The 24,887-nt window shown below is 38.5% G+C and overlaps 2 protein-coding genes and 1 long non-coding RNA gene across 10 annotated transcripts in view; 2 read left to right on the top strand and 1 right to left on the bottom strand.

The window, feature by feature from the left end:
* The window catches only part of NFXL1 (nuclear transcription factor, X-box binding like 1), a 48,523-nt gene extending 32,126 nt beyond the window's left edge, over window positions 1-16,397 (top strand). The window contains 6 exon segments of the mRNA XM_006185959.3: window positions 820-986; window positions 3,636-3,705; window positions 9,982-10,086; window positions 11,917-12,003; window positions 12,813-12,866; window positions 14,791-16,397. Coding sequence (XP_006186021.2) covers window positions 820-986; window positions 3,636-3,705; window positions 9,982-10,086; window positions 11,917-12,003; window positions 12,813-12,866; window positions 14,791-14,964 — 657 coding nt within the window. The 3' untranslated portion in view covers window positions 14,965-16,397.
* A 151-nt stretch (window positions 16,398-16,548) lies between these two features.
* LOC106729786 lies at window positions 16,549-22,296 on the bottom strand. The gene is made up of 3 exons (XR_001366199.2): window positions 21,623-22,296; window positions 20,645-20,826; window positions 16,549-18,756 (listed from the first exon to the last, which is right to left on the bottom strand). It is a non-coding gene; the product is annotated as an uncharacterized LOC106729786 (long non-coding RNA).
* The window catches only part of CORIN (corin, serine peptidase), a 222,881-nt gene continuing 218,814 nt past the window's right edge, over window positions 20,821-24,887 (top strand). For 6 of the 8 annotated variants that reach the window (XM_006185960.3, XM_032496984.1, XM_032496963.1 and 3 more), the window contains exon 1: window positions 20,821-21,504. In XM_006185960.3, the coding sequence (XP_006186022.3) occupies window positions 21,433-21,504 (72 nt within the window). In that variant the 5' untranslated portion in view covers window positions 20,821-21,432. Of the gene's footprint in view, window positions 21,505-21,911; window positions 22,013-22,197; window positions 22,332-24,887 lie in introns of those variants that run through there. The other 2 variants (XM_032496980.1, XM_032496992.1) reach the window with 2 other exon arrangements.

The following is a 24,887-nucleotide window of genomic DNA, read 5'->3' as shown; positions in this document are numbered from 1 at the left end:
CTTTTTAATCTTACATGTCAAAAATACCTTAGAATTTTATTGACGTAATAACTCTTGTAATCATGGCTGTACTTGGGAATGATAATAAAAAATGTTTACCCTTGAGTTAGTATCCTTTCTGTAGCTCTCTGATTTTAATCTCATGTGACATGTGAAAATAAGCAATATCCTGCAGTAAAAATCTTCTTTAGTAGAGAGATACCACTTAACTATTAAATTCCTAGAGCAGAGAGGTGCTTTGTTGAGTTACATTAAGGTTCATTTATTTGTAAATGTAATTAATTTTGTAATGTAATCATAGACCTGCATTCAAAAATAAACTGCTAGTCATTCTCTTTCCCTTTTATATGTGTTTCTCTTTGGCAAAATGAGACTGACAGTCCTAGAATGTCGAATGCTTTGGTAATTTTTATTTATGTGTTAATAGTGTATTGATTTCTTTAGTTTGGTGATGATCATGCTTCTTGGGTAGAAACTGATAACATTTTACTCTGTATGTTTTTTTCTGCCACTGACTAGGAAGTAAAAAACATGGCACCATTTTATTAACTGTATTTTTTTGTTGTTGTTGTTGGGCGAGGTAGGTAGATTTTATTTTTAGAGGAGGTACTGGGGCTTGAACCCATGACCTTCTGCATGTTAGGCATGTACTCTGCCATTTGAGCTCTACCCTCCGCTCTTTAACAGTATTTCTAAGAGCTGCAGTTGTACTTTCTTTTAATAAGGTATATAAATTTTATAACTTTAACTATAAAACTATAAACTATAGAAATGTTAGACTTCTGTGTTTAGATGATGTATTTCCTTGGTACTTACCAGGCTGGCCCAGAATGCCTTCAGTGTGAGGAAGGGTGCTCTAAGTCACGGCCGCCAGGTTGTCCTCATCCGTGTGTTTTGCCGTGTCACCCTGGAGAATGTCCTCCTTGTGTTCAGATGCTTAGAATAAAATGTCACTGCAAGATCACAAGTCTTTATGTGGAGTGCAGGTAAGTGGACTGAGGAAATATTCTTGTTTTAGTAAAATTATTTTACCTGGTATCTTTTTATAATTCAGAACCCTGTGTGGAAGACTTTAAGGAATGTTTTTCAGTGTGGTCCTCAGACTCTAGAGACCTAGATCTTTCGATAGAGATCTGGAAGGAAGAAATGGAGAGTATTTCACCTTCTAGAAACTTTACCCTGATTTCAACCGGGGCAATTCTGTGTTTTTCCATTTGGGGATTCTGTATAAGATTTTGTTAGGAAAAAAGTTGAAAAAATAGGTGAAGCACTCCTATAGCAGGTTGTTCAAATAACAGTGTCAACTAGAATTTTGTTGGATCAAGTTGACTTGCACATAGTTACTTCTGCACAGTTTTTAAATTATGGATTTTAAAGATAGGTTTTTGTTTATTACAAGTATTGCTGTTAATGACATTTATCGTACTAGGATATGACTTCTACATTTACCTTGCCTAGAAATGCAAATTTTTGCTTGTGGATTAAGTAAAGGGAAAAAAAGTTCCATTTTTTTTCTGTTTAATCATGATCTTAAATAATTAACCTAACTTGCTCAGCTCCATTTCATAAGTCTATAAAGTGGGCTTTTTGTAAGTTTATTTTACTCAAATTAAATTTGGGAAGATGACTTTATTTCTGATTTTTTTGAGCATAAATACTGTTTGAAAAATGCCTATTAATATTAGATTTGTTTTTGTTGCTTATACTCTAGACTCATGCTTTAAATTGGAAAATCCAATTTTATTCTTTTTAAGTATTAAAATTATTTTGTTGAAATTTAAAAAATAAAATATTAGTTTTTAGTTTTAGCAGTTTTGTATGGAGAGTTAAGATAATTTTGCTTTATTAATGGATGAAACTGATGAGAAGGGGTTTTCTTTGATCTTCTAGGATTCTGAATCTCACCCTCTTGCTTCTTTTTTCGTTTGTTGTTTCCAAGGGGCACCTTCCCTTTTTACCTTCTTCCAGAGTGTTGCCTTTCCAACACTGACTGATTCTTGCGCACTTTTTCAAGTCTCTTCTCTTTAGTTAGTTTTCTGATCTACCAAGACTTTTTCAGTATTTTTACTTTTAGGGTGGACTTTTTCTTTCTGGTGTGTTTGCTCAGTCCCCCTCTTCTCTTTTCTGCTCAGTTTTTCCAGAACTCTGCTAAGCTCTCTGAAAAGACTTGCTATGGGAGCTTGAGAAATAGCTCTGCTAGGAATTAGTTTTTTTTTTTTTCTTTCTACAGATAATTTGAAGTTTGTGGAATGGTTTTGCTCAGGGCATGGGATTTGAGCTGGATGTATTTGGGGTGAAATGTGTGAATATGTTTGGATTGAGATGGCTTCTATTACCACAGCTAACCAGAGTTCCTTTTTCTTTTTCTTGAATGCATATTTAAAATCTCTGTTTTTATGCAGAATTCTTCAGTCTCAGTATTTGTTCTGATAATTTCATTTACTTTCAATTCAGTGAGTAATTACATAAGTCAAGATTTCCTTTTAGTTGTTTTCTACTTCTTGTACTTTCTTCTATAGAAATTAGGTATAAAAGAGGCCTTGAAAAGCTAACTTATTTTTAATTATATAGTAACAGGAACAAAATGTTATTAACTCTTAAGTTCAGAGGTGAGCACCATATTTGTAAGAATGAAATTATAAAACTTCCATATAAAAGTCAGTATAAAAACTTACTGTTGTTATTAAATGAAATTTTGCCAAGAAAATTGTCTGTTAGAATACATTTTTCCCTAATTTGATATAAATACTTAAGATTATAATTTTGACAGTGGAGGCTAAACTTATGGTATGTTTTGGCACTTTGGTCTAGTGCAGGGACAGGAAAAGAAAGAATAAAGGAAAGGAGAAGAAAGACAACGGGGAAGAGAAAAGTGAGAAGCATACGATAGGGATTTTTAGATTGTTGCTAGTTACTGACTCATGTGGTGTTTACTGTGGTTCTGTTCAACTCTTTATTAGAAAGTGGTGTTATTCCTTGGTGTTTGTGACTTTTTCTAAATTACCCACTGAATGAGACATAAAAGCACAGACTGCTTTAAATGCTCTAATATAAAAAGAATCAATTTCTAACATTAATGGATAGCTTAATCCAAAAACAACTGAAAAAAATTTTTCTGATAAGCTTACTGCTTTTCCCACTGAACAGCCTAAACTCAATTTGAAGTAACATTTTTTCCCCCCTGTTCTTTAGAAATAAACCTGGGTGAGCATTTCTCTGGGTCAGCTTTTAAGTAATATACTGAACCATTAGTTTAAAATCCTTTATGTGGAAGCTTTAGGAAGAATTTCTGTTATGAGCAATGATACAGGGAAAGGTACTAGCAGGAACTACTGAAGAGAGGCCAGGCACAGATGATATTTTGTGCCTGTTTTCTACTTTCTTTTTGAAGTTATTGCCATTGTGACATTTGATTTGTTGGTAAAAGATAAAGGGCTACAAAGTTTGAGTTATCAGAACAATTAAGCAATTTGAGGATGTTATAGATGAGATACAATCAAAACATTTCCTTTAAAAATGAAGTATATAAGGTAATTTTATGGATATGTTTGAAATTGTGAGTTATTTTTAGATAAACCATGTTATAAAATGGACTTTGGTTTGAATGTCATCAAAACTTCCTCTCATCTTTTTAGAAAAATAACCACAGCTGATGTAAATGAAAAGAACCTCCTCAGTTGCTGCAAAAATCAGTGTCCTAAAGAGGTAAGCTTCCCAAGAACCTTCTAAGTTATGTTTTTAGGCATTGTTCCTCTTGGGTTTTCTCTTTCTTGTTAGATCATCCTGTGTCAGGTCAAGAAACGTGACTGATGTCTATAAAAACGTATGGTTGGGGTAGATGAAATTTGAGGATATTAGGACTAGGAGTGACCATTTGAAGATTTCTTTTTAAAGCAGTTTTAAAGATAGCTTATATACTTTATACACTGAGTATTGACTTAATGTTTACTCCTCTCCCTTAAAATAAAAGTAGATTAATAACTGTGTGGGTCATGTGCAGTTAGATAGTAGACCCACAGTAGAAAAAACAGGTATGTCTGTGTGTATGTATAAACTTTAAAGCTCATTATTATCTTGAATTAATTATTATAAACCTTCATATATAAATTTTTTTAAAAAGATTATTATTTATTTATTCATTTATTTTGTGGGGGGTAATTAGATTGATTGATTCATTCATTCATTTAAAGTGGCGGTACTGGAGATTGAACCCAGGTCCTACTCCACGCTAAGCATGAGCTCTACCACTAAGCTATACCTCCTGTCTGTTTTTAAAGATTCTGATGCTTGTATATGCATTGTATTCAAACTAAAATTATCAAAAGTGGTTCAGAAAGATTGTTCAGGGTCAGAAGGTAAAAACTCACTGGTGATTTATCCTGGCAATAATTTGAGAAACTAGGGTAGTTTAGCTATATTTGTTCTATTTAAAAGTGAAGGTGCTCCTTTCCTTTTGTTGTTGGAGGAAGCAGTGATATTTGTTTAATTTGAGTGGACATTTATAAAGGAATCATTTGACTTGTAGACGTACTAGTAGCACTTCTTTTCTTTTACCTCTTTGTCTTTATGCACTTATGTAAGCGCTTCCTATCCTGTTTAGAGTCAGGACGAGATGACAACTAAGTCTTAAGTATAGTGGTCAGTCTCTGAGTAAATTAAAACAGACGTCAGTGTATGATATATGCCTTTTTGTTGACAGTATTTCCTTTTAATTTTAAACCTTTGGACACTTTTTATGGATTCCTGTTTAAGAACTAGTGGAAATTGAACTTGGGAATTGAAAAATTTAAAAAAGATTATAAACAGGGAGACATTTCAAGCAGAAAATGATTATTTTAATAATCCTTTCTTTGTTATATGTGGAACTAGAGGCATGGGATACTTAAAATTGAATGTTCTGAATTCTTCAAATTTTGAGTTTTCCTCATGTTAAAATAAAATTTTTTTCTGTCTAAATTCAAATTCCAGATAATAGATAGTTGAGAGTTTTTTTTGTTTTGTTTTGTTTTTAATTCTGACACAAGCAACTTGGTATGAAATTGCTGCTAGAAATAAAATTTCATTTAGGATAACTAATTTGCAATTTAGCATAACCTTGGCTATCATTCATTTGTGATACTTTTTGACATTTGGTGGGACTAAATGAGTGGGCCCTGTTTATTTAAAAATTTCTTTTCCATGTTCATAATTTTTTGGACTCTAGTCCACTCTGGAGCCCCTGCTATTGCTAGAGTCTTGTTGGGCTTTCTTGAAAAATATATCCTTGGGTTGGGAACAATCTAGATGGCCCTTATAGTTTAGAACAGCCTGAGGGTGGCAGGTGAATGTTATTGTGTCTAATTTATTCCAGTTTATGGTCTGTTGACATTGATAAGACTACAGCAGTGGTTTTCTAATTCTAATGTGTATCAGAATCTCTTCGAGGGCTTGTTAAAACAGATTAATGGGCCCCTACCCCAGAGTTTCTGATTTTATGAGTTCCGAAGTGGGGGCCTAGGAATCTGCATTTCTAGTAAACTCATATGTAATGGTGATACTATTGATCTGGCACCACACTTTGAGAACCAATAGGCTGTAGAATCAAGTCATACATTGGATCAACCAAGAACTATGTCTCTTTGAATCTACTATAAATATTTTATACTCAGAGGTAAGGTAGGGGATTATGACAAGTATTGAGGTACTGATAAATTCCTGTTTGCTTTCTCCTCCCTTTTCCATACTATGGGTTTCTTGTGGGCATGGGCTATGTCATATTTGTCTTTGTATCCAGTCCCTGGTTCCCTGGTTGTACTTACTAGGTAGTTGGTAAATGTGTATTGAATGTGAGTATAAGAGTGAACTGTGGGACTGGCATAGGGTGACCTTCCAGCTCCACTGCTTCTCTGATACACACTCCATGCAGTTTACTGGACTGTTCAGTTAGATCTGAATTGAACTAAAAGAAAATATAAAGATATTAAGAACTACACCTTTATTTAAACTGTGCCCCACATATACAATTTTTAAAAATTGTTTCTGAATTTGGTTTTATCTTTCCCATGTAAGCTCTTCTGCTTTTTACTTGGGCAAACGAATATCTCTGTAACTCAAATTGTTCATGTATAATGGGGCAATAATAATACTCCAGAGTGCTGAATATTGAGTTAATAACATGTAAAGGTCTTTGTATATGGTAGGTGATATAGATGTGCTAGCTGTGGTGACGGTGGTATGGGTATTTATCCACAAAAAGTTTTTTTTGGCAAGTTTTCCTTAATTATTTTTAAAGAGAGCTTTTAAAGTTATTGGAATGAAATGGAACATTTTATACTAGACAGTATTGGTTATTGGTAAGTCATTTGCTATGGCTTTCCAGAGTGCTAGCAGAATGACATTAAGGGCTGAGCAGACTAGAAGAAAACCATCGCACTTTTGAGTGGTAAGGGTAGGATATCTCATCTTTAAATGAATATCAGAGTTGGATATTTTAGAAAAACCTCTAGTTTTTACTGTGAAATCTGTAATGAAGATACAGTCATTTTATGTTATACATTCTAATCAACTTTTCAGCTCTTTCAGAATATAACTTGGCTTTTATGATAATACGTGCTTGCACGTCTAACAGGGAAGTGGTCACGTGATTTGATTTTGTAAATAATGAAATCATTACATACTCAAACGGACATAACACATATATGTATAGTTTAACAAAGAGTTAAAAAGTGAACACCATATAACTCCACCTAGGTCAAAAAATAGAGCATTGCTGCATTTCAGAAGTCTACCAGAGTTCCCAGACTGTAGCTCCCTCCCTCCATTCTGTATGTTACTACCATCTGCCTTTTATAATGATTATTTCCTTGCTTTTATTTTTAGTTTTTAATAAGTCTATGTGTATCTGGAAACAATGTTGTTTGCCTGATCTTCTATTAAAATTTCAAAATTATGAACTTTTGTGACTTGCTTTGTTTGCTCTACGTTTTATTTATCGTTTGTATTGCATGTGGCTGTATTCCATTGTATGAGTGTACTGTAGTTTATTTGTTTTACTGTAGGTAGATATTTGAGTTGGTATCAAGAGTATGGCTATGAACATTCTTGTTTGCACATTCTGGTATTGTGTGCATAGACTTCTCTTGTACTACAATTGCTTGGCCATAGGGAATGTATAATTTCAACTTAAAGTCATATTGATTTCCAAAATAGTTATACAATTTATAAGCAATCAATTTTCCCGTTTACTGTCAGTATTTTACACTTCCTTTTGTTTCATATCCTTGCCAATACTTGGTGTTAGTCAAAATTTTTAATTTTTGCCCATCTTATGACATCTCATGATTTTAATTTACATTTCCCTGATTTCTAGTGAGTCTGAATACCTTTTCGGGATTAATAGCGTTGCTTTGCCTGTGGGACATATGTTGGATATGAGCACAGCATACTTCTGGATGAGTTTCAGTTCTCCTCCTTGCAGTCTGCAGAAATAAGTTTGGCTCACTTATTGCAAGAAGAAGATGTATTTGGAGGGTATTGGGGGACAAGTTCACAGATTACAAAGGAAATGCTGTTCAGCCAAATTTTGGGAAGGGCAGTATCTGGACAGCCCCAGGGGGCTTGGCAGCAGGAGCTTGGGGGGCTCTGAGTGAGATGACTCTGTTCAAACCACCACCTCTCCCTTTCACGTTTTCCGATGATCGGGAGAGGGAATCTGGCTCACTTTGGGATCAGGGCCTCCCTTGGCATAGGCAGCAACAGACAGGAAGCTAGCGCAGGTAGCTTACCCGTGGCCATCGCTCCTGGGGGCGTTGTGGTAAATCAGGCAGTCCCAATTTATGTCTTCTATAACTTCTCCCAACACTGGATGTGAAAAGCAAGGAGATTCATGGAATAATTATTAGATGAGATGACAGGATCAAATGAAGGATTAGAGAAAAGAGATACATTTTGAGGTCAGAAGACCGAGCCAGAGAAAAGAGAGGTTTTCAAGATGTTGCTGAAATTGTGAAGAGTCAGCATGAAGTCTTTTAGGAGGCAGACAGATGTAACATCTAGACGGAAGATTCTTTGCCTTTCGTCAGCCCCAAGACATGGAAGAGACAGAATACTGATCAGTAAGAGGTCACACTGTGGCTATGATTCTGGGTAATGTCAAACAGATCTTCCCTTATTGATTCTGATATGCTTCCCTATTCACTTTCCACTTCAGAATCGTTGATTTAAAGTTAAAGTAGAGAAGATTACTGATGTAATTCCCTCCCAGATTAAGAGACTTATTTTGAGGGGAAGAAGGGATAGGTGGAGAGCTAATGCCAAATGTTTGTTGTGTCTATGAAGTCAGGCTAGAGACACTGGCAGGGATGAAGGGGAGAGGGAAGTGAAGGAACACTCGAAACAACCACTTTGAGGCAAGTTACTTGATAATGAATGAATATTGAGCTTATTAAGCAGTGTTGAGGGCCTGGTATTAGGTGCAGAGAAAAACAAAACTGAAGTGGCCCAGGAATGGCTAGTGTGGAGCTCATTCTGGCAGCACTGTCCTGTGGTAGGATTAGTGAAAATGCACAGTGTGATCCAAATTTAGTTTTGGTATGAATGTCTCAGCTAAAAATTAAAGAACAAGAAACCAAGTTGCATACTAGAGAGAGATGAAAGACAGTAGAAGAGGATTCTGAATTTCTTAAAGAGGGTAGAGTCAATAATTTGAAGGATCAATCTGGTGAGTCATAAAGATCAGAATTTGAGAATTTAAGTGTTTATTGAGGTGTCCACTGTTTTTAAGTTATCTTTGTTAATGAATATGAGACACAAAGAAATATAAGATCATTGCTCTTAACTAACTTAGAATAATAACTTTCATTATAATAGCTAAATATATTAAGTACATTTAATCCTCACAGCAGCTTTATGAAGCTCTATTACTCTTCCCAGTTTTACATGTGAAGCACAGAAAAGTCAGGTGGCTTGCTTGCCCCAAGGCCCCAGACACAGCTAGTCGACAGGGAATCTGGGATTCAGTTCCAGGCAGTCTGACTTTGGAATTTAACCACTAACCAATGGCTCTCTTTTATTTACATTCTGGTTGGAGACACAGAAATATATGAAGTGCTTAATTTTTTTTTTAAGTTCAAGCTAATCCAAGCAATGTCATAGCAGTTTAGAAATAGATTTATGGATTTCTTATACTGTTACTGTTACTATTCAAATGTAGGCAAACTCGTATCATGCTTTTATGGTGATTTAAGCTGTGTTTTGAAATTTGGATAAGGTTTGAATAGAAAGAAGGAAAGACCATTTCACCTGAAAGTTTGACTAGGATAAGAAGCTAGTCAAGTAGCGCGTAGACATCATCATGGCAGTTACTGAATTGGTTTGGCTGCCTATTTAGTACGTTTTAATATATAGTGGCAAGCCTTGTAGAGTAAAAGCCTAAGCAGTTGTATCACAAAACAGTGCTGATACAACATTGTAAACTGACTGTACTTCAATAAAAATAAATTTTTAAAAACCTACTTAAGGACAAGGAAGTTTTCTTTCTTTCTCTGCGTAGCAGGACAGGGGAGGTAGATGTGTCACTGCGCTCCGTGTATTGATCCAGGGGCCCAAGTTAGCAGGGCAGCTCTGCTCTCTCTGACACACGGCTTCTGCTGTTGCTCAGGATGTCCTCATTTCCAGAACACTGGGGAGGGTAGAACATGGATATGTGCTCTTGAAAAGCTTTAAGACACGGAAACATTTATGCTTACAGTCCATTGGCCGGAACTTAGTCACGTGGCTATAACTAGCCTCAAGGGTGACGTAAGATGTACTCCTGGAGTGGACCGGGGGAAAATATTTAACATTTCTGGGAATTAAGGTAATTTATATCTAAAAGAAAAAAGTTAAAAAATTAGCTAATTATCCAGGATTGATTGGCTGTTTTGTGATGGACTCTTAAAATAGTTGACAGGAAGAGGAGGTAGAGTATGGCTAAAATATAAATATGTAATTGTTTTATTTTAGCTTCCTTGTGGTCATCGATGCAAAGAAATGTGCCATCCTGGTGCATGTCCCTTTAATTGTAACCAGAAGGTGAAACTTAGATGTCCTTGTAAAAGAATAAAAAAGGTAAATATTTTAAGTTATTGAAAATTCCTTGCTGTGTACATTTTTGTTATTTTTTGTTTTGATTTTTTTTTGTCTGTGTTTTGATAGTTCTTTGGCTTTATTTTTTGCCTTTTAATTTTAAGGTCTTATTTCTTAGAATCTTACTATTATTGGCCTATTTCTGTAATTGCATCTTTTAAAAATCAGCTTTTTGAGGGCAGTTTAGTTTTTTGCAATTTAATAGTAGAAGAGGATTATTTTATATTGAAATCAAGTTAAGTGCCCTTTTTTGGGTAGAGTCAATGTGTTCTAGATTTGAGGTCTTCATACAAGGAGCACAATGTGAGTAATAAAGTAAGTTTCATCATGTAAGAGATGGTCAGGATTAACTTTTGTTGCTTTTATTTATAAAAGTTTTTGCCATCAGTATTATGTTGTGAAAATGTTTCCTTAAAGAGACCTCACATGCACACAGCCTTATAAAATTAAAAATAACATTCAAACTTGGAAAGAATTCATTTTAAGGTAAAATGGTGATAATAGAGGAGTAAAAGGGCAAAAAGTAACGATTGGAAACAGACTGCATACCTTTCAGCAAAACTTATGAAGGAAGAGCCTCTCTGAATTCTCACGTCATGTTTAGTAAATAGTAGCTGCTATTATTATTATTGGTTTAGCACTTACCATACTGTTTTATTTCCTTATTGTGTCCCCCTGACCCTGACACAGTGCTTGGCATGTCATAGGTACTCTTGTAAGTACCTTTTGAATGAGAAAAGATATGATCCTTCTTCCAGGCTTATAGACTTAACATCCACAAACACAGAGTATTTATTTTTGTCTCTAATGTTTGTCCATGTTATTTTTCATTTGTCTGGACTATCCTTGGAGGACAAGATTGTATTTATCACCCACCTCAGCCAAAAATAAAGGACTAAAGGGGGGAAACCTTCTAGGTAATGAAATTCTGTACTTCATAGGATTTGATCTCATTTCCTTACTCTAGTAGATTTGAACAAAAAAACTGGTGTCTGAGGGTGTTGTGAGGAAGGAGCAATTGATACAAGTAGGTACATTTATAGCAAAAGTGACATCTGGCAGCAAGAAAGATGGAATGAATAAAAGGTAGATGAAAGATCTACAAAAGCAAAGTCGAAGACTTTAAAATAAGGACCATTTATTTTATTACAGAATAGTACACAAATTGATCATCGTGTTAATGTCACGTCATCAAGAAAAGAGTGATTAGTTTTTGTTTCGTTAAGGAGGCAGTGAAGTGCAGCTATAAGCTTTAGAATGATTTTCATCTGAACTTTTTTTTAAAAGGTTAAATGGTTGAGAGAAAAATTTGTAGCTGTCCATTTAGAACTGCACTGTGTTGGTAGCCACTAACCACATATGGCTATTTAAATTAGAATTTTAATGACTTAGCATTAAACTATATCATCTATTAAATAATAGATGACATTGAGTTCGTCGACTTCACTCGCCACATTTTCAGTGCTCAGTGGCCATATGCGGTAAGTGCTCCTCGTTTGAGTCATGCAGATTTAGAACATTTTCATTCAGAAAGCTGTATTGGATGGCACTACTCTAGAACATTTATTCCCTGGAAGCTTTAGAAGAATAACAAGAAACAATAAAGAGAAATAAAGAATAAAAGTGAAATCACGTTAAGTTGATAGTGACACTAACGCTTGCAGCCATATCATCATTAAATATGAATGAACATGACTTAAATAATATGCATGATTTCAAGCTCCTAGAGAAATTTTGCTTTTTTTATGGCATACAGTTAGGACTTTGAGGGAAAATCTTTTAAAGTCAAATTTTTAAAAATTTTGTTTGTAGGAATTGCAGTGCAGCAAAGTACGTGAAAATCAAATTTCCATAGAATGTGACACAACGTGCAAGGAAATGAAGCGGAAGGCGTCTGAGGTAATGTCACGTTAAATGTCATTTTTAATGTGCTAGTGGCCTGTCTCTATTTTGTGCATTAATTTATGTGCTTATTATGAATCACTCAAAATCTCATTCTTTCTGTTTTTGCTTCTGTGATAAAAGCCTGATTTATAGGCCTATTTGAATCCTCGGTGTGCTTCTTATTGTCTGGTGTGTGCAAGATTTATCCATCCTCTGTACCAGTTAGTGTATATGCTCTGGAACATAGTTGTGTCTCTTAATGTTAGTGTGAGCCTCCTGAAAATTAGGTTAAAATAATACAAAAATAAGATGTTGTGACTCTTTGCTGTTTGGATTATGTCTAGTGTCACTGTGTCCCTCCATCAACTCAATCAATGAATAAAGTCTTGGTTTTGTTTGAAACTAAGGATTCTCTTCCAGATAGGGCATTTTAGGAAAATGATCAATTTCAACTCTAGGCAAAGAGTGGTATTTGAGAATTGATTTTAGAGTCTTAGTGTGGTGACTTAAGAGAAAAAGTCCAGTTTGAAAGTATTTCAGTTTACAATGTTATAATACTCTTTGAATTGTGATCTAATATCTGTTAAATTTGTTAAGCTGAAGTATTTAGGTAAGGTATAACGCCCTGACTCCCCTCACCCCCAGTCTGTTAGACAGTACCTTGGTAACACTTCTCAGTACAACATTTATGTTTCTTTAAATAATTTCCAATATGAAGTTTCCAAAAGTTGTTACAGGTTAGTGGAGCCTGGGAGGAAAGATGTTAAAATTCTATATAAAATTTGATGTTTACAGTGTTAATTTACTTTTAAATGTCTAAACAGATAAAAGAAGCAGAAGCCAAAGCTGCTCTTGAAGAGGAAAAACGAAGGCAACAGGTAACTAAACAAAATACCCCATTTGTGTCTTTTTTGCATCATTATTTTTATGCAAACACAAGGTATATGGAAACATACAGACTAGGGTCTGGTCAGCTTTATTCTGGACTGAAAATATAATTCTATAAAACAGAAATTAGCCACACTTAACTTCAGTCCAGGTAAACTGAACCTCTGATGAAGCATGGGGCCTTGTATATTCCCAGTTTACTTCCTTGCCAGTTTCACCCTTTCTCCAGAGGTGACTCCTCCTGGTTCAGGGGGCAGAGGGCAGGGCATGGCAGCATCCATTCTAAGGCATCTCCTGGAGTGTGTGTCTTCCCTCATCTAAAATTATTTGAGGTCTGCTTTTTTCTGAGTTGTAGATTATCTGTGGCAAATAAGTGCTGTTTACTCACCAGTACATTTCTTTTAATAATACACCCTCTTATTTCCCCTTTAGATTCTTGAATGCAGAATTACCTGTTCTTTGTTATTACCTAGATAAGAAGTATGTTCTTGATACCCCCTGTTTGTTTAAATACTGTATTTATTGATCATATACTCGAAAGAGTGGCTTAACTTTCTCATAGTAACATGTAATTGTTCGTCAGTTTGCATTTTGAGATGCTTTATACTTATTAAGCAGGGTATATTATATGCAAACTGCTGCCTTTATGAATGAAGAAATTGAAATTTGCATGAACTGAGGGAAGATGCATTAGAAACTACTCATGTAGCAAAGGTGGGCTAAAATGACATCTGGATTTTTATGGTTCTATAGAATTGATTTACCTAAAATTGAAAAATAAGTTATCAGAGCTAATACAGTAAAACAAGGAATGACTGGAATCCTTGGAGATTAAATTATTAAGAATAGTTTAGGGTGTCCTTTCCTTCCCTTTTTTATAAAGCACTATGGGTAGAAATCTTAAATGTGGTCCTAATTTACTGACCTTTAAAACAGAGTATATAGAACATTATATAAACTATGCTTGATGACTATGGGTCATTATTAAAGCATCAGTGTTTTCTCTGCTGTGTCAGTGGTTCTCAAGTTTGGCTGCTTTTAATATAGTTTGACCTTTTGTTGTTTATCAACAACCACTTGAGAATATTTTGACATTTTGCTTCATTGAAGAATGCAACTTTGTATTAAATTAAGAATATGATTAGGTCTTTTTCAAAGGCTTTTTCCAAGTGGTTTATAAGCAAAGTCATGGATATGTTAACTGAAGTTTATATTTCCTTCTGTTAAAGAAACATTTACAGAATCTTGCATGAATATTACATATATATTTTAGTTAACTAGTATCACGTTTTAGTGTATCATGTCACATTATCATGTATTAAAGTTTAATAAGTTCTTACTAATAGACTAAAAATTCACATTTTATAATGCGTGTCATCTAGTTTCCTTTCTTAGAACCAGTTTTAATACAATTCTACTTTCTAAAATAGTCATTTTGATTCAAAACATGAAGAATTTTTCCCCTGAAGAATTTTTCTCTGTGTTTTTAAATGTATTTGAAAAAGAGCAGAATCAATTTCTGGCAGCTTTTTTCTGTTTACTTACTTGAATTTCTTTCATACAGGCCATTAATGTTTATTACCAACATTGTAAAAAACTAGAGTGGTGTTGATGTATAAAACCATTGTCTGTATTTTAAGTCAGATGTTTCTACACTTAGTATCAAAGGCAGGCCTCAGTCTGAAGTAACCTCTTCCTTTACTCCCCCATTCGCTCTCTGCCTACCTAAACTCTGAATTTGTTGAACACAGTCAGTATTGGAGAGATGGTTTTTTTTTTAAAAAAAATCAAATCAATGTATTTATTATATACTATTACTATGAAAACATTTCCCAAATTTATTTTTATCCAAGTGAGAAATTTCAAATCAATACATGCATTGAATTTAATAAAAATGTTTCTGTTTTGATTTAGGCTGAACTAGAGGCTTTTGAAAACAGACTGAAGGGTCGTCGGAAGAAGAACAGAAAGAGAGATGAAGTGGCAGTTGAGCTAACGCTATGGCAAAAATATAAATACTGTCTCCTTCCAGTCTGTGCAGTTGTGGTGTTAGTGTTTGCGTGGTGCATAGCCCATGATGGGGATTAAAAAATTTTTGATCTGTTACTATACCTCAGATTAGATTTAGAGAAATTGTTAAATTTGGAATATTAGAAAGTGAATGTTATAGAACGTGATATGTATTCACATTCATCTCTGTATTTCTCTACAAGTTTCTGTTAGAGGGATAGGATGTTAAAGTTTACCTTAATCAGCATACTAGAAGTGGCAATATAACCTTGTTTAATAGTAAAAGCATGACTGAAATTGTAACGTATTTCGTAAGGCATAGCCAGTGGCAGGCTGACACGTTAGTTGTTCATTGTGCTTCCCTGTATTAACATAACTGTTCATTTACTGTTTTAAACCAACATCTTTTTTTTTTGGCAAAATTAATATGAAACCGAGCCATATGTGCAGTAAGAGGAATAGTTCACAATGTTTTGGTTACTTATTAATAGGTACTTTTCTTGATCATGTAACTTCGTACTTTAAAAAAAAAATTCTCTAAAAGACCTCTTAAATTGTAACACAAAGCTACATAATTAGAGTCCGGAAATTGGTTTATTAGGAATTTTTATCAGTTATTGAAATAAAATTTTATGTAGTATGTTCCTCAGAGGGAAAAATAATTGCTTTCAAAAAATGCCAAGCTAGATTTCTCACATGTGGCTATTTCTTGTGTAGGAAGCTTTTAACTGAAGTTGGAATGTTTTGTAAAACTTGTTTGTGTTTTTTCAAAGTAATAATAAAAAAAACTAATATTTATGAGCAATATATACTGAGCACAGGGCTTATGAATAGCTTTATGTACTTTATTTTCATTTCTTCTTACTGTGATCCTATAGATTTTTTTTCCCAGCTGGAAATAGTTCTTATGAAAACAAGCTGATAGAGAAATATCAGTAAGCCAGCCAAATATGTTTGAATTGTAAGTCATTTTAAATGATTTTGCTATTTAATTTTTGTATAATTAATGTTTTCATTAAATTTTTTCATACCAAATTTTTAAACTAGAATATTTACTATTTAAAATATTCAGGAGCCTATAATTTTATCAATGTGTGAAACTCTAATGCTTGGTGTAAAACATGGTAGTTGATAGGCACTAAAAAGGGTAGAAGTATGTTTTAAACAGACGTACAAAGAAGGATTTTAAAATTTTTACTGACTTAGTTTGTTTAATGTTATGCTCCTTAATTAAATATTAGCTGGTGTCTGAAGTGGAAGGGCAGTCATCCCTTTCTTTATGGTACTTTTGTTTTAATTTTAGATTTCTTTTTTTACCTTTCTCAATGTTAGAGTTCCTGGGTTGGTGTTTCAGCCCAGTTCAGAAGCTCTAAATTAGAGCTGTTACCCTCAAGTCCTTACCTTACTCTACCATAAAATGAATATTAAAGAATATGAATGTTTAGGTGTCCAAGTGGGGAAGCTCTTGTAATGTATTTCAGTCTTGGCCTAATAAACAAACCTGAAGCCTAGTTCATGTCTGCTTGTTGGACTTCTGTTCTTGCTAAGTTTTCTTTCTGATTTGTGCAGAAGAATTTAGTGAGCAGAGGAAGGCAATTGAGTGAATGACAGTTATGCAGTTTGCTGTTTTGCTGGCTAGTAGCTCGGAGCTTAATTAATTAACCCAAAGTCACACAACCGTTCATTCATTTATTCAGTCAACAGATGCCTTTGCTGCAGGATGGAACTTTCTAGCTACTGGAGATGATGGTGATCCTTTCTCTTGGGGAGCTGCTAAGGAGTGGAGGAGAGCAGGCAGGAAATAGATACACAATAAAACGAACATGATTTCATGTATGATAAGTGGTATTAAAATGAGAGAAATATTACAGAAAGTGATGAAGGAGGGGGGTGAAAAGGCACTAGCTACTTTACTTGGGAAAGTCCCTCTGAGATGGGGTCATTTGAGCTGTGACCTGAGTGACCTTGACTTGAAAATCTGAGGGAAAAGTCTGTGAGGGAGAGAAAGCTGCAAGCACAAACTCACTGAGGTGGGAGATGCTTGGAAGGGCGGCGGGACCGACAGGGGGGCTGGCGCGGCTGGAGCTTCATGAGTGACAGGGAGGCAGGGTCTAGGGCCAGTTCACAGGGTGCTTGATAGACAGGGTATGCACTTTGGATTTTCTTTGAGTTGCAGTGGGCAGCAGTGGAAGGTTTAAGTGGAGAATAGCTGTTGGTTATTGTTCTTTTAAGGTAACTGTCTCCTAGCTGCTGTGTGGAGGAAAGACTGTAAGGAGGCCAGGGTCAGAGCAGGGAAGGAGGCGAGTTGGGAGGCAGCCCGGCCGGGGGTACTGGTGGTGCTGGGATTCACACTGGGGTTCAGGCCTCTGTTCCCACAGCTCCCCACGGCCCTGAAGGAGCGGCCTGAGGGTACTGCCATGACTGCTGTGCGGTGAGTACAAGAGAACAGAGGAAATAAATAAGCTCTTTAAGGTCAAATGAAATTAAAATTTTGTCTAAATAATTCACCCGAATTTGTTCTGATGGAAAAAAGTGGTACATGTTGATCTTTTTGCTCAATCTAAGCCAATTAGAGAAGGGATGGAAAAGTTACCAAATAGCCACCAATGACATAAAAATGTGGTTTGCTGAGTGACAGTGACTAGACCACCCTAAGCCTTGGACCTTAGGGTCTATGTATGAAGTTAGCCACACAGGAGGGAAAAGCAGAGTACTGGTTGCTACTTCCTAGAAGAGAAGTGAATTTGGGAGCAATGAGAGGAGCTGGGAACCCCTCTGCTTTCCAGGAACTCTTAAGGGTGTCCGTCGGGGAAACTGTTTTCATGTATTTCAGAATCTTGGTCTGTTGGGCAAGTTTGGGCCCGTTGTTTGCTGAGCTGCTGCTGTTCATGTCAAGTTTTCTTTCCAGTTAATGTGAGGGCATGTATTTCAGTGGTGCTAAATTACCCACATGTAGCCTGGAATTCCACAGTCCAGATTCATTTGAGTTAAAACCCCTCTAGAGAGACATTCCCTGACTACCCTCCTCACCCTCACCTGGCCATTCTCTAGCTTCGTATGTATTTTTCCTCATAGCCCTGCACAGCATGTGTCATTGTACTCTACACGTGTTTATTGTCTGTCTCCTTCACCAGAAGGCAAGCTAAGCTCCGTGCGGGCAGGGGTGTGGTTTTGTTTACTGCTGTGACCCCAGCCACGTAGCAGATGCTGGTATTGGTTTCTTAGGGCTGCCATGACAAATGATCACAAACAGAGGGGCTTGAAGCAACAGAAATTTATCCTCTCACAGTTCAGGAGGCCAGAAGTCCAAAATCAAAGTATCAGCAGGGTTGGTTCCTTCTGGAGACTCAGAGACCACTCCCTGCCTCTCCTAGCTTCTGGTGCTGGGCGTCTCTCCTTGGCACTTCTCGGTTCGTAGACACATCACTCTGATGTTCGCCTCCATCTCCACACGGTCTTCTTTTCCATGTCTGTGTATCTTTTTCTGTCTCTTCGAAGAACACTATTTAGGGCCCACCCTATTCCAGGATAATTAAATTTTACCTGGTTACCTCTACAAAGACCCTATTTCCAAACAAGGAAGATTATATTTTTGGGTTCCAGGTGGACATTAATTTTGGCAGGGTACACTATTCAATCCACTGCAGTGCTCGGTAAATATTTGATGGGTGAATGAATGAATTCACAGTAATTCTAGGCCGTAAACTTTGGGGGCATTTTTCATTACTGTCTTAATAATTGTACTATTGAAGGTAGAGGTTAAGAGGTCAGTCTAGTTCCAGATTGGGCTCTAATTCGGGTTCTGCCCTTTTCTAGTTGTGAGATCTTGGGCAATTATTTAACTTCTGTGAGACTCAGGTTCCTCCTCATCTGTAAAAGAGAAACAAGAAGAGATAATAGCAAATGTCCAATAAGTGTTAGCCAAGATTATGTGTCTGTGGCTATATTAAATCCTTTATATGTTTATTTAATTCCCATGACAACCTATGAGGTGGGGCTATTCTCATTTTACAACAGAAGAAACTTAAGTTTAAGAATTAAAAACTGAGAAAATATACATGACACTTTGTAAAGTGCCTGACAGTGCTTAGAAATTCTTAGCTATAATAATACAGATAATGTGACTTAAATGTCATAACTTCTCTTGCAAATTGATTCACAAGTCAGAAAAAAATATTGTGAACTGAGGCACCTCAGTATTTGCTCATGTGGTCGTGGTCCTTGAGGGGGTACTATCCCTAGCAAGACCAGGCAGGATTTGGACAGTCAAATGGCAGCATGGGATCCCGGTGGTGGGAGAAACTGGCACTTAGGTACGTCAAGGTGCTAGAAATAAAATTCCTCTGCAACTGTTTATGGGCCAGTTCTCATTACCTTCTTCCCAGTGACTACTCTGGTGTGTTGAGTAAGGGATTGATGCCCCAGAATTAAATACGGCAAACAGAACATCTACTGGGGCTACTTTTATACACAGAATGTTTCAGTGTGCTGGGCTGTATCACTTCCGGGTATGTTGTTGTCTCCTTTTAATTTAAATAAACTCTCTCCCTGCTGCAGGTTCAGTTTGCCTGTTAATTGCTTCATTTTTAAAATAAATAAATGAATATTTATTTATTTATTTTAAAGTCTCTGCCTTTCAAAAGGCCATAACTTTCTTTTTATAAAATGAAAAGTATTTTAAGAAAGTATATGATGATTGTTTCTTTAAGTTGAAAAGCAAGTGTGGCGATTTTTTTTAAAGGAATAATTCAAATAAGTCATTGAAGATTACTGTGAGACCTCTGCATATACAAATTATGATTTCTTTTTTTTATGATTTCTTACATTACAGAGGTTTGTTACAAAGAATATAAAAACAGCTGTTTATCCTCATGCAAAGAATACCTCAAGTATTTACTCAGGTACCACTGGTAACTAGAACTGGTTGGGTTTTCTTGCTAATAGGAAGTTTAAAGAATGCTTTTTTACACTATCAATGCAGTCAGCTTTAGTTCTCGGAAGAACAGTTCTCCAGAAGAGAGGAGCCTGACCTACTCTGGCTATCTCAAATTCACTGATTTCGCTACTTTAATTCCACAGTTTCTCTAGCACCCTCCACCAGAGGGCAGAAAGTGGAAGAGAAAGGAGGTGAAGTAGTGCCACATTCATATGTGGCTTCAGAAAGCCTGTAGAAACTTTTGAGGATTGACTCCAATGCTTATTTTATAGACCAAGTTCACTGGCCTGGAAACCCTAGGGGATTTGCTCAAGGTAGAGCTAGTGGGCAAATTGCCTGGACTCCTGATTTTCAGACTGGTGTCCCTGCGGTGATGACCTGTGATGGGGCAGTATCTCAGAAGAACACAGTCCTGAAATTACACGGCCTCTGCAGAATCCCAGCTCAGCGCTTGCTGGCTGTGTAAACTCAGGCTGGTTACTTCAACTCCCTACTTCAGTTATTGTACCATGCACTTGCAGTATTTTCTACTTTCTCATTTCACTTCAAAAACAAAATACTGATCCCCACTCCCAAATTTTACAAGTTACACCCCCCCAGCTCTAATATTCAAGGAACAGATACATATCTTTGATAATTGTGCATTGCCTCCTCCAGAATAATGGAGATAGATTTATTCGATAACCTCATGAGCAACTTTGAAATTGTCATTAGATTTTGACTGAAGTTGGATAAAAAAAATTTCTAAGAAAAACACAATGTTTTTTTTCTTCTGCCAAACCTATGACTACTATCTTGGGTAGTCTTTACCGTTGTAAATACCTTCAGTGCCCTCCTTGACGCTGAATGACAGAAAGACCCCGAGTTGCTGGCCCGCAGAGTCCACCCAGTGGGTGCCCTCCGCAGCAAACCGCTTGCTAGGTTCATGCAAGCGGGCTCGGGTTCTCCCGGCTCCCTGCAGCCTCAGCAAAGTCTCCGGCAGTCTTGGAAACGCAGTTTCTTCACTAAACACGTAACAGAAAGCAAATTTACATTTGCTTAATGAAAATCATGTTCGCCCTAGGAACGAAATTTTCGTTGAGATAACAAACTTGGCCTTTAACTGCCAGTGCCTACAGTTATTTTCATTTTATTTGGCGACTTTCTCGCCAAAAGATAGTAAAGTAGCATGTGGTGAGATATCGGAGAGCCGAGAAGTAACTCCTTTGCTCCCAATTCCTGTTTGCCACAGCCCACACGTTCTGGTCTCATCCTTTCAGTGCTGCCATCGCGGGGTCTAAGTTTGGGGGTGGGCACGGGTTGGAGCACTAGCAGTCCGCTTGGCTTCCCGTCCGCTCCAGAAAAATAACTTCTTTGAAAGCAGAGAGGTGGGGCTGCGGAGGATCTGTCATTAAGGGGTTTTATGGGTGGGACCCAGAGACGCGGGGGGAGGGGAGGGAGTGGTCCGCGGGTGGGATCTGTCGAACTGACAAAATGTGGGGCCTCTGTCGCTTGAAGTTCAACTTGTCTCTTCCTGAGCGAGGAGCAAGGTATCTGTAGTGCCTCTCCCAGGGGCACGTACAGGAGAGAAAAGCGACCAAGATAAGAGTGGACAGAGGAAAAAGGGAGACATGTTCTCCACGAAACGGCCCCCTGCCCTTGCTCCGGAAGAGCGCTACCGCCCAGCCAGGGCCCCAGAGCGGGTAAGACCCACGAACTGCGCTCTGCAGTCAAACAGGTCGGAAGACCTCTCAGTCCAGATGAATTCAGGGTCAAACCCTCCCGCCCCGCACTCCCCTCCCCTCCGCGCCACCTTCTTACCGCGCCGTCGGTGAGCTTCATCTTTCCCAGCCCCGCGCTCAGCATCCCGCAACCAGTTCCCGGGCGCACGGTCCTCCATCCGGGTCGCCCAGCGTCCAGGACCCTCCCAGGGTCGTGGGTAGGGTTTCTTTGAGAGCAGTTGTCGGATCGGTACGGAGACCAAGCTCTCCTGGTCAGGGGCGTTGCCACGACCCTTGGAGAAGCGTCCTCACTGTCCCTCTTCCACCCGGCGCCCCTCACGCGTCAAGGGGACTCGGGGGCGCCCGGGTGCCTGAGGAGGCTACAGAAGGAGCCGACGCAACCAGCCCCTTGGGGGTCCACGGCTTCTCGGCGCCAGCGTCGCGGACGCCCGGCATCTGGAAGGACCGCGCAGCCTCGCCTGCCCCAGACGTAAGCCTCCTTTACCAACGGCGCGCGCCTGGGTCTCCGTCTCTCCTAGAGCCCGACCCGCGCTCGGTTCCCCTGCCACCTGTGGTGCCGGTTATCACCGGACTCTTTGAGCGTGGGCATTGCCGAACCGGTCCCATTTGTAGGGTGCTGGCAACTCCTGCGTCCCCTGCGCGCAAACTTTGTGTCTGAGGCTTACCCTCACCCTGAGCACACCTGGCGCCGGCCGCCGGGGGGCGCAGGTTCGAGCTGCTCCGGCTTTGGCGGGCTCGGACCTTGTCCTGTGAAGCGACTGCGTCGCCCCTGGTTTGGGAGAGGAAAGGTAGGGAAGAGCACCACGGACGGTCCTCACGGTCCTGAGCCCTCAGGGACCACGTCTCATTTGCGCTGCCCTTCTTCTTGTGTGTCAAGAGGGCCCAGGAATCCATTAGCTGCTGCGCGGTCGCGGCTGCTCGGTGTCCGGGCACCAGTGCCCGCTCTTTGGTAGGGGGCGGAGGGCTGCGCGGGTGGGAGGAAGGTGGTGGTGTGTCGGATCCTGCTGGGACGTTCTCCCAGCTCCTTTGGCGGGCGCCCCACTCCGGATGCCACCGGCTTGGGGCCGGTGGATGGCAGTGTAAGGCGCTTTTTTGCGCTGCTTGTCATTCCCTGACCGAGCCCTGCGCGCTCCGAGCTCCGAGCTTATCAGAGAAGCGGCCGGCTGAGCATTCCCAAGGAAGCTGTCCCAGCCATTCATAAAATGAAGCTTTCCTCCCGCGGGAAGCTTCTGAGAACAATGCACTACAAAGACGGACTCACTCTTGAGTAAGACTACGACAACTTCTGTGTGCACATTTGTAGTTTGTAGTCTCTCTCTCTTTTAAAAGTAATTTATTGATGCAAGCAAATCTGCAGAGGAATGCTGACTACTCCCAGAAAGGGAGCGAAGCCAGAACTTACTGCTGATCATTTTCCAAAGACGCACATTATAGCTGAAAGTGTTGAAATTAAACATGCCATAAAACATTAATTTGGGGCATAACCTGGAGAGATTGAGAAGAAACAGTGCATTTTTTAAAAGTTACAAAATCGGTTTTTGTCACAACATTCACCAGCTTGTTTGTATCAATTGTTCTGTTGTGTGAAATTACACTAAAAACCAGTTCCCCAAGCCAGGTTTCTGGGGATTGAGAGGATAGACTAGCTGCCTGCATAGACATATGTGAGTACTGGGCTCAGCAGTCAGGTTTTCCATAGAATTCTTCCCAGGACAGCCGAGAGTTGCGTTAGGATTCACTATTTTTAGAGTTACTTGAGTGTGGAATCACATAAATCTCAAAACCTCACAATGCCCTAAAGCTTTATTTAGGGAAAAGGAGTTCTTCCCAGACAGCTCCTTGCAGGATAGGAGTACAATACTCAGTTCACCTTCCAGGAGGTTAAAGAGACAAATAAGAATTGCTTTATTAATCTCATCAAGTATAATTCCAGGCATAGTGAAACTTTTAAAAAAGATACAAAACTAATCCCATCAGAAACCTTCCTCCTGATGGTGCAGAAATCTTAATCCGACAGCACAGCAAGCATCAGTGCCTCTGCCACAAGCCAGCTCTGGTTTTGTTCTGGGAGAGCCACGTTTCCCACCATGGTTCCCCTGGATTTCAGTGCTTCTGGTTCTATCACCCCACAAGTCCCTCGCTTGCCCTTCTTCACTGCTGGGGGCAAACAGGAGATTGGGGGAGAAGCTGAGTAGCTCAGTATTTCCAGAGTTAGCATCTTCCTCTGAAATTGGTATTTTCAAATCTCCATCCCGTTAATGAGATGCCCTATTGCTCAGTTTCCCTCTTTCCCTTACCTCCAGCCACCCTGTGGTCTGAAGGTTTCGGAGTGTCTTGACGGCCTGGGAAATGTGAGCTCCTGAGGACCAAGATAGCTGAGATATAGGATTTTTGCTGAAAGTGTCCAAGGAAGAAAGGTTTATTTAACATGCCCCTTTGGCCTTAAAAAGTCTGTCAACACGCATGCATTCATGCATCCTGTTCTTGCCTGATTAAGTGGAAAATGGGTCTGGTTGTTTAAAGGATACTGATTCGTATGGAATACTAGATCCACACTAAGCACTCAAGTAACCCTCAGACTTACCTGTTCCACAAAATCTACTCGGACACACGTGTACACACATATGTTTGTGTTTCAGGCTCTGATTCAGAGAAAGTCTGGACTTTCCTACCCGAGAGAGTGGGCATGGAAGATATCACAAAAGTAGAAGGTGTTGTAGATGGCAGGCCTTGGTGGATTGAGTATGGATTTTGGTGTCAAAGCCAAATTCAAATCTCTGGCTCTAGCCTTTAAAAGTGGAGCTGGTCCCATCTCAGATTTAACAGGCTCTCAAGTTTTTCTCCACTGCCAACATTCTGTGATTTCTAGAGCTATGCTCTCCGATACAGTAGCTGCTGGCCACATGTGGTTATTTAAAGTAAGTAAAATTAAATCAAATACAAAATTCAGTTTTTCAGTCTTACTAGTCATAGTTCCAGTGCTCAGTAATCAATCACACGTGACCAGTAGCTACTGTATTAGACAGTGTAGACAGAACATCTTCACTGAGGGGTGAGCTCTCAGACGGTTCTAGTGCTTTCTTTTGCTGGAGGGATAATTTCACAAGACTCTTGGATGATAAGACTTTTTCTGTCCAGCATCTCCCTTGGCTTCTTTCACTCTTAAGAGTGGTTTTGTAGAGCTGAACCGATTCTGTTGTGTGTGCCAGGGCATTTGTTGAATGGTAAATGGCTATTCATAATTTATATAAGATATATAATTATATAATAAATTATAATGTAATCTGTTATAAGTCAGCCAACAAGTGTGTATTAGTCACAAAATCCTTAGAAATTCTCCCCTC

The sequence above is a fragment of the Camelus ferus genome, chromosome 2, assembly GCF_009834535.1.
Source record: "Camelus ferus isolate YT-003-E chromosome 2, BCGSAC_Cfer_1.0, whole genome shotgun sequence".
Lineage (NCBI taxonomy): Eukaryota > Metazoa > Chordata > Mammalia > Artiodactyla > Camelidae > Camelus > Camelus ferus.
Note: the sequence above shows the minus strand (reverse complement) of the source record. Positions and strands in the feature narration are given on the sequence as shown.